Genomic DNA, 9,684 nt, shown 5'->3' with positions numbered 1-9,684 from the left:
TCCGTATAACACATTTTGCTTAGCCTCCGAATGGGTACACCGTATAATATATACACATATATATATTTATTTTTATATGAGCGTGAGCCCGAACGCGTAGGAATGGACGGATGAAAGGAGGGAGCGGAACCCTATGAATACAGAAGCTAAGATGGCCTAGCCCTTCTCTGCTTCATCGGTAGTGCTTATTACCGCTGAATGAAAACTTCTCTCCTCATTCAATTCAATGGTATCTCTTCTTTTCTTGTTGTTTTTTTTTGTTTTCTCCGCAACGTAACATGTGCTTTGTAACTAGAGCCCGCACGAAAAGAAGGGTAAAAAAGAAAAACATACGAGGAGGGGAAAGCGGGAGGCACACGCGAAGCAAGAGAGAGAGAGAGAGGGAAAAAGAGTCTCTTTTGTTTGGCGGACTGTGTGCATTCCCCCGCTCACGCTGCAAAAGACTGTAAAACACAAACCGAAAGGGGACACGCACGAGGGTGGTTTGTATTACCATAACGTGTTCCGCTGACTTTGTAGGAGCGCAGTTTGAAGGGAGGAAGGCGGCATATATTTGCACACGGAGGATCCAAAGGCAATAAACCGCCGGCTGCGTAAAGGAAGCACGAAGTCGGATAAGGCACATACGTGTGTTTTTGTTTGAGTGTTTGGATCAGTTGATCCGAAGGCGCTCTACGGGATTTTGGTGTGCAGGTAAAATAAATACCTCTCTAGAGGATCCGGTGGCAAGAGGTAGAGGGAATTAAGACTGAAGTTATTGCAATGGCTGCACGACCTGCAGGCAGTGCGGCCATGGGCTCGGGTTCACGTCAGGCCAGCACAAATATGAACCTTATATACCATCAAACCATTATACCCACGCAGAAAATCACACACTGCGTAGTTGGCACCTTCACGCTTCCCGGAGCTAGTGATTTTGTGGTAGTGCGTCATGATACCCTTGAGTTGTGGACCCTGCATGTAAACCAGAACACCGCTGAGTGTGTTCACAGCACGCGGCTCTTCACCAACATTAATCAAGTTGCCACCGTACCGACAGTTTCCGAGGCAGTGGGGCAATCCTCAGCGAACCGTGGTGGCGGCATCCTTGACTCCCATCCCAGTTCCCGTCGAGATCAGGCCAGCGGTGGAAGCTCGGCTCTACAGCGGTTGGCCATCACCTCAGAGACGGGAACAATGGTTTTGTTGCGTTATGATTTGGACGAATTACCAATTCCAACTCGTCTAATGCATGACCCGACGGATAGTAGTAAGAATGACATTCCAGGCACTGCATCCACCGAGCACAGACAGGTGACCTCTCTACGGGGAAGGTTTGTTCGCGTGAGTGAAGTGGACCTCGGACGAAGTGGAGCCCGACTGACCGTGCCGGGCGCACGTCTAGCGGTGGATCCACTTGGTAGAGCCGTCTTTGTGGCGGCGCTGATGAGACAGAAGATTGTGGTGCCGCTACGTAAGCATGAGGAATACTACACGGAACGCATCAACAACCGTATGATGGGTGGTGGGTTGCTTAACGATGAGGGCGATCCCAACGTGTTGCTCATGGGGGATGTTACTGCTGTTGGAAACATTGGTGCGAATGATGAAAACACTGTGGACAATAGTGCTGGTGAGCTGTCGCAACGGAAGAAAGCGACGGTAAGAGACATCATTTCATTTGGATCTCCGGTGGAAGCCCACCGGCAAACAATGATTTACTCCATTTGCGCTCTGGATGGCGCCACAGAAAACGCTACGTTCGCTGCCTTGGAGCAAGAGCTGCCGGAGGTGAACGCTGGTGGGGGGACAGGAGCTGCAGCATCACCCCCGCCTGTGGTTGGTGGTGTTGCAGGGCAGGCATATTTGCGTGTCAACCGTTCCGCCTTGCAGGGCGGTGGTGCAAACAGCAGCGCTAAAGTGAAACAGCTTGTCGTGTATGCTTTTGCCTCTGGGCTGCAGCAGGTGCAACGAACACATCTCGTGCCTGTGCCAGCAACTGCTCATCGGTTAGTGGCCGTACCGGCAACCCCTTTCGGCCCTGGGGGTGTTCTAGTGTGCACCGACGCGGAAATCATTTGGTATGACGTTCTTCCTCAGGTGCACGGTAGTGGATTGCGCGACGGGAAAGGCGGTGATTTGACGTCGAGCTCTAGTGCACAACAACACGGCGGACTGGGACCGTTGGCCCTGTTCAAAACCGCCGCCCCATTCCCACGGCGGGCCGACTTTCGGGAGCAGCTGTACGACCCGATGATTGTTTCTCACGCCAGCACATGCGTGCGTAACGATTTCTTTATGCTGTTACAGGACGACCAGGGTGATATGTTTCGCGTGAGCCTAACGTTGTTGGATGTTCAGCGTTCCTATGACGCCCTTCGCGCAGCGCAACAGAAGCAGCAACAGCTGCGACGCAATCGAGGGGTGTTGGATGCGGCTGAGGCGGCAGTGCCCGCCATTACCGTGCCATCACCGCTTGTTGTGACATACTTTGACACGATACCTCCTACGACCGCTATGGCGCTGTTCCGTCGTGGTTTTGTGTTTGCCGGAAGTGAATCGGCTCCAACACATGGTCTGTATAAAATTATTAAAGATGGGTATGGGTCCGACGCCGAGTATATCTTGTCCAGAATGCGAATGGTGGAACAATCTCGTGTCGACGAAACACGACAAAGGGATAAGCCTTTAGAAGATGCGAAGGAGGGAAACGGTGATACTGGCGGCAATAACAATGGCGGTGACCCGAGCGGTGAAACTGCAAACGGCGATGGCTCAACCAACGGTGCGGACAAGTCAAACACGGGAGATCGCACTGCTTCTGACTCAAGTGTCGTAAACGGTGGCATGGGCCGCCGTAACGATGCAACGGGTGCCATGCCACCCCCGGCGCTTCCTGCGAAAGGCCTTGCCGTCCCACCAGCACCATCAGTGCTTCTACGGAAACAACAGCCAAACAGTCGGGTGGTGCCGCTCTTTCACCCCCATCAAACCCTGCGGCATATGGTGCTGCTGAAGAGCTACCCCAACACACCTCCGGTCGCTTCCCTTATCGTAGGCATTCCACAAGGGCAGCAAAAGCAACCGCAGGTGCAGATCGACGCTGTTGTAGGCAGGGGATCAGATAGCGTTCTTTTCCATGCGCGATACGGATACGCAGCGCGTTTGGAGAGTTCATTCACCCTACAAGCGGTTTTCACGCACTTAATGCCCCTGGCCTCGGCTACCGGGATGCAGGCACAGTGGCTCGAACTGCAACACGAAACCGCGAGGTCGGCCGCGTTTTTGGGTGTTGACAACAGTAGCGCCAGCGGTAAGCGGCATTCCTCCAAGAAGCGAAGTTATCATTCCACCCACACTTCCGTCTGTGATGACAAGCTGCTACTTTCCACTCGACAGGGCACCACCGTGCTCTCACTTGGCCTCGGCAAGCAGGTGGAGCCGGACACTCTTTCGGGCTTTATAACATCCGAGCACACCATAGCTGCAGGTACTTTACGTTATGGAGTTGGCTATGTGCAAATAACTCCGACCTGTATCCTTGTGCTCCCACACCACGGTGACAGCGTTGGGTCGCACTACCAGCAGCCGGCAATGGCAACACCGATGGCTGAGGGGGTCACATGGATGCACCCGCACGGGAAACGAATTCTTGCGGCAGACATCTCTGGAAACACGATGGTGGTCTCCTTCACGCAAGCTGGTGGAATCGCCAGTTTTGATATGGGAATAAGTGGATCACGGTTGCAGCAGCTAGAGATGCTGCCTACATTCCCGCACGCACCGGCAGTATCACTCCTACGTGATCCCGATGGTGAGGCAAATATGTTTAGTGCACGGACCCTAACTTCACTATCCCAACCTTTAACGTTAGCAGCCATCGCGACAGTAAGCCAAGAAGTGTATATTGTCAGCCCCAAAAAACTGCGGGAGCCTCTTGAGACCATCCGCTGCACCTCTGTGGATGACAGGGATAATTGTGGAACCGGTGCAACTGCCGGCGATGCAGCTCCGGCTATTACCTCTGTGCTGCTTACATACCTCGGTCGAAAAGGTGGAGCGCGCCGCCTCTTTTGCTTTATTGGTCACATTGATGGCACGGTGACACGTTGCGAGCTTGACCACATCACCTACAAGGTAATCAACCGCGCCGTGCTGACGTGCGGCACTGCACCGTGCCAGATGATCGCAGGTGATGGTGAGCGGGTGTGCTACATTCTATGCGGGGAATTCAACTGGCGCTGTGACGTACGAGACGGAATGCCAAAAACCGTCCCATGGCGCTTCCCTACGCCGCAGGCAATGTATGCTGCCTTTCGCCGCCCTGCACCACCGGTTGCAACGGGCGGTTCAGGATCCGGATCAAACATAGAGTCGGGAGTAGTAACGGCGGCACGTGAGGAACTGGTGCTTGGGGTTGCAGGAAATACACTCTCCCTCTTCGCTGCTGGTGTAGCCTCTACAGCTGCAGAGACGGGTTTGGAGTACAGTTTTAGTTATACGTCCCTTCCAGTGGCCGGGCGCCGCTTGCTGCAGCACCCGACGAGACCGGAATGTTTATTGGTGATCGGGACAGAACATCGCGGCTATGGCGTAGCCGCCCTCCGCCGTGCTGCGTCAGCTGCGCGGTACAAGGATGGCAGTAGCAGTGGGAGTGGTGCCGCGGCTGATGGCCGTCCCGAATTGTCAGCGGGCGGAGGCGGCATCCCACTGGACAAACCACAGCGCTCCTTGAATCACCCGAACTACTATGTGAGTACTCTACAGTTATACAATCGACGTACCGATAGGTTGGACCCACCCATTTATTTCCAGGAAGGTGAGGCGGTTCTTTCCGCGGCCGTAGGAAGTTTCGTAAAGGACTTTGGTCGCGAGCCGGTGGTGGTGTTAGGGTGCGCTGAACATTTCACACACGGCAGTGGACTTGGTGTTGGGGCGTCGTGGACCCAAGGCCGACTCCGTGCCTTTCGATTTGTGGTAAGTGGTGCCTCAGGACCCAGTGGCAGCAGTGGACCTTCCTTACGACTGGAGCAGCTACACGACACCCCCATCGCTGTCATTGCGGCATCCTCCACAGGATTCGAAGAGGATGGAAACGATGACAACACGGCCACTCAATATGGAGATCAGCCCACAGCTCCTCAATCCAAAGGGGTGGGCGGCGCCATCACGGACTATCCCTCAGCTCTACACATATGTGCGGACGTGGGCCTTCTATTTGTAGGCATGGGTGCAGCGAGTGGGTTACACGTGTATGCATGGGGCCAACGCCGATTCCTACGAAAGCGACGGCTGCCAAACGTGCCGAGTCGTATAACCTCCATTGAGACGGTTTTCGCCACACCACCTAATGTTGTATCATCTTCGTCTGGGACGACAGCAGCGACGACACCGGGGTCGACAACGTACGCTGCCGATCTCTACCGCTGTGGACCGAACAGCACCAACATCGTTAGGGAGCGGCGCCTTCTCATTGTGTGTGGTACGGTAGACCAGTCTGTGTTTATCGCAACAGTTCAGCCTGGAACTTCGAGTGGTTCAGTGGGGTCCATGTCATTCCTCATGCTAATTGCACGTGACGCCGTGCCGCGAAGCATCACCTGCGTCGCGTGCCTGGATGAACGAACAATCGCTGCAGGAGATCGCTTTGGAAATGTTGTCTTCCTTCGACTCCCACAGGATGCCCGACTTGGGTTTGCCGAACCGGTCCAAAATATGACGGACATCGAGCTCGTGGAAGCTGAACGGTACGCTGCAAGTGAGCAACTGCTGGAAGAAATCGCCTTCCATCGTACAGGGCAGTTGGTTACATCACTGCGCGTACACGACTATGACCCAAGTGACGGTACAGATCCAACGCTGGCGCTACGTATTCTCTTTTACGCAACCACACTTGGTGCAGTTGGTGCTTATACGCCTTTTGTGCGTGAGGAGGACGCCGCGCTGGCCGCCCATCTTCAACCACTCATCGCTAGTCATGTGCGTTGCCCATTGCAGGGTGGCAGCGGTCAGCCAGTCTATAATGCAGCGGCTCGTCTCTCCACTTCTCCGGCTGCTTTCACATCTGTTGTGCACCATGTGATTGAAGGAGATTATGCGCAACTTCTTCTTCATTCCTCCACATCACTCTTCTCCACGGAAGCACGAAGCGAGATGGAGGCGGCGCTTGCACAAAAGGAGCGAGCGGAAGCGGCTCAGAGGAATGTCTTGTCGCTACCCAAGCGAGTGTGGCCCACGTTGGGGGAACTCGTGGCGAAACAACGGGCGTTGGTGGCACTACCACCCTAAAGGTGTAAAAAATGGGTGAGTGAAGCAATGCAGGGAAAGTAGTGAAATAAATAATATGGATACCTTCTGTGTCTTCTTGGTTGTTGTTCTCTTGTGTTGGTTAGCCTCGTTTATTCGGCGTCTGCTTTGGTTTCGATAGGCCTCCTTTTTGCTTTGCTCTCTTCTGGCATTCCAATCGCGTACGCAACGTTTGACTCTTTGTGTGTGTGAGGGGATGAAGGGTGGCGGCGAGGGAAGAGGCATAGCTTCTTGTGAAGATTCAGAAAATTATATGTTTGTTAAGGGATTAATGAAGAATAATGAGGGGGGGAAATAAGTAGAGGAAAGAACTTTTTGTTATTGTGCGGGGAAGTGGTGTTGAATAACTCGTTTACTTGTCATGCATAATGTTAACTTTTGGAGCAAGTGTCACTTAAGACTGTGCCCCGCACAAACACTGTTACCGCGAACAGATACGTTTCCTCCCGCTTTTTTGTACTTTTGCATCCGTTACGTCGTTAGTTCGTACTGGCGTTGTTGCAGGTTGTACTGTTCAGCCCGCAGTTGAATCATTACCCTTTGTTTTCCCCTCTTTATCTCACAATATATTAAATCCGCTTCACTGTCCCCTTCCTCATGTGCTTTATTCTCTCATCCAAGCGGCCCCAGTTGAGCACGACACTGACCAAGGCACAACTTACGCACGGACCTGTGCACATTCACCGCTAAAAGAAAAGGTAAAGGCAAAAGCGAAGGTAGCAAGGTAGAAGAAAAGAAAACATACATCGATAAAACAAAGGGGCGAAACAAGTGTTAAGAGGAAGACGAGGGAGCGTCGCGAAAAAGAAAACTGAGTGAGTCCTCGTGCTAACATATAGACGCGTATATACAAGCAGATATATATATATATATATACCTGTAGTATTGCTGGTCTCCTGTTATTTAGTCACGGCAACTGGAGAGGCGTATTCTTAGGGAAAAGTTCGTTATTCCTTGTGTGCGTGTTTGCGCGTGTGTGTGAGGTGTCCTCCTCCGAGGAGTTTTGTGTGCTTCCTATCGACGAACAGTACACCCGGTATCACCTTACGCGGGTCAGCATTTCATTTAGCACTACACAATGACCAAAAAGAGTGGTCATGAGGGTGGTACCTCCCTTAATGGTAACGGCAGCTCCTCCACAACTCCTTCAAACACCGTCCCCACATCTTTGACCTTCGCTGGGAGTGTCGCTGCGACGCGGAAAACATTTCTGCAACGGGAAGCCGTATTGGATGCCTGTGCTGTCACCACAAACAATGTTGCCTTGGCGCAAGCGCGTCGCACAGCACTGCGTGATAGCGGCGCACGCATTGTGAAATTATTTGAGGAATTGGCTCAAACGTATGCGGCCAACATGAAAACTGCAACAGCATCACAGGAGGGCAGCGGCACAGGAACGCCGAGTGCGAAGGACGGGCCCATCACGGTGGAGCAACTCAACATGATTAACTGCATGGCCGAGGCATACGCAGAGTCGTTTCGTAAGGAATGTGGTCTAGAGCTAGCATTAGGGGATATGGTCATGTCGGACGCCCCCGCAAACACTTCCAAAAAGGAAAATGACAACAGCGGCAGCAGAAACCATAACTCGACTTCGAAAGGTGGCGATAGCACCGGTGGGGAGGCTGGCGGAACCGCTGCCGGACCGGCGCAGGAGGCCATACGGAGACGGATTGCTCCACTACAACGGGCGCTAGCTAGTGCGAAGGAGTTGCGCAACATACCGACCTACAACAAGATTCTCTCCGTTGCTCAGAGGGGGAACGTGGGGGCAAATAGCCTAACAACGCTGGTAAAGAATCTGACTGAAACACTGGAGGAGTCACTTCAGGAATTAGAAGGGGGATATGGGTCCTGCTCGAATTCCGCCAATGATGTTGCAGAGTGGGCCTGTTGGGTTCAGCCGCTCGTGCGACTGACCAACGAGTGCCTTCAAACAAAGCCACTAGAAAAAATAATGGAAGGGCCACGTGAGCGCCTGCGTCGTGTGGCCTTTGATGTGGAGGAGAAGCAGCGTGAACAGGAGGACGCGGTGACAGATGGTGATATGGTACGCTCTGAACAACTATACTTTGAGAAGACTGCCCTGCTGGAGAGCATGCGGCCCATATATGATGAGTTGGAGGCAGCAATAGAGGAAAGCAAGCGGGCTTCTGTGGACGAGCCATCGAAGGAGCTGCGGTCACTTGTAAAGGAGCTGAGCACAAAACAGGCACCAAAAGTGTTGGATCGGGAGAAGCAGGTACGAAGGAGGGGGAAAACGGACTTGGAGCGGCTCCTCGCACGTCGTGAGGAAATTATGGCTGCGCGAACAAAGCAGACTTCCACCTTCAAAGTGTACCTTGCTGAATGGGATAAGATGTTCCGTCACAACGAACAGCAGCAGGAAAACTGCCTGCGGGCTATTGAGGAATTGGAGCAGCGACTCAAATATCTCTCGGAAGAGAGAGCCATACTGGTGGAAGACCGGCTGGAGGTGGCTGCCCAGGAGCAACAACGCTCGGAGGACGCAGCGAGTTTCATGTTGTTTGCGGCTCAGCATGAGCAGAAGCTCCGCAAAACTATTGAAAACCTCGATCAAAGCCTTTCATGTGGCGAGAGGGTGCTTGAGGTGGTGCGTTCATCGTACCATCATCTTGGCAAGTATCTCCAGGATATGGTGCAGCGTGAGGCTGATGAGCAACTGCTTGAAGTGCGCAAGGAGCGCCTGTCACACTTTCGTGGGCTCTACCTCACGCTTGGCGAACTTAAATACAAAAAAGAACGGCACTTGGAGGAGTTGGACAAACGCATTGAGTACTATCACGTGCAGCAGGAACTTGCCATGGACACCTTCAACCCTAAAGCGAAGGAGTTCAGTAAGGCCAAGAAAGACCTTCTTGAGGTGAAGGAAACTATGCAGCAACAAATTGACCTTATTGGGCAGAAGGCTGTGAAGCAGTTGGAAGACTTCAAGCCCACAGAACAACTGTTGCTGGCGTCCGGTGTGAAATTTGTCCACCCGGTGAAGGAGCTGGAAGAAATGAACCAGCGACGGACGCAGAAGTTGCTCGAGTACCACAACCTCATGTCTACCATTGGAGATGGTCGATCCCGCGAAGAAGCGGAGGCTAATGGAAAGGTGGCGCCTAAAACGTCTTCATAGCAAGTAGTAACTAACCCGCCTTATATAACTTGCGGGGGGTTGTTGTTGTTTCATTTTGTTGTTTTGTTTTTTTCTTTTTGAAGAAGTTTTTTTTCTTTTGTTCTTTCTTGCGTTAGATCGACAGAGGAGTCGCCAGCGACGAGTAGAGAGTAGGAGAGATGGGTGGAAAGGGTAGGAATGAATGAGTGGCATGGGTCAGATGAGAGATAATTTTCTGAGCTCTCTAGAGACGCACGCTTCCCACCTTTCATCAA

The 9,684-nt window shown here is 52.7% G+C and overlaps 2 protein-coding genes across 2 annotated transcripts; both read left to right on the top strand.

Annotated features, from left to right (window-relative positions):
• Positions 1-762: 762 nt before the first annotated feature.
• TEOVI_000528500 (Mono-functional DNA-alkylating methyl methanesulfonate N-term/CPSF A subunit region, putative) lies at positions 763-6,267 on the top strand (the record flags this gene model as incomplete). The annotated part of the gene is made up of 1 exon (XM_067220170.1): positions 763-6,267. One exon carries the CDS (start codon positions 763-765, stop codon positions 6,265-6,267), a length of 5,505 nt encoding a protein of 1,834 aa, XP_067076271.1.
• Positions 6,268-7,363: 1,096 nt separating this feature from the next.
• TEOVI_000528400 (paraflagellar rod protein, putative) lies at positions 7,364-9,430 on the top strand (the record flags this gene model as incomplete). Its single annotated transcript, XM_067220169.1, has 1 exon — positions 7,364-9,430. One exon carries the CDS (start codon positions 7,364-7,366, stop codon positions 9,428-9,430), a length of 2,067 nt encoding a protein of 688 aa, XP_067076270.1.
• Between the last annotated feature and the right edge of the window lie 254 nt (positions 9,431-9,684).

This window comes from Trypanosoma equiperdum (assembly GCF_001457755.1).
Source record: "Trypanosoma equiperdum strain OVI genome assembly, contig: ctg_1073, whole genome shotgun sequence".
NCBI classification, from domain to species: Eukaryota; Euglenozoa; class Kinetoplastea; order Trypanosomatida; family Trypanosomatidae; genus Trypanosoma; species Trypanosoma equiperdum.
This window is presented reverse-complemented; position numbering and strand designations above follow the sequence as displayed.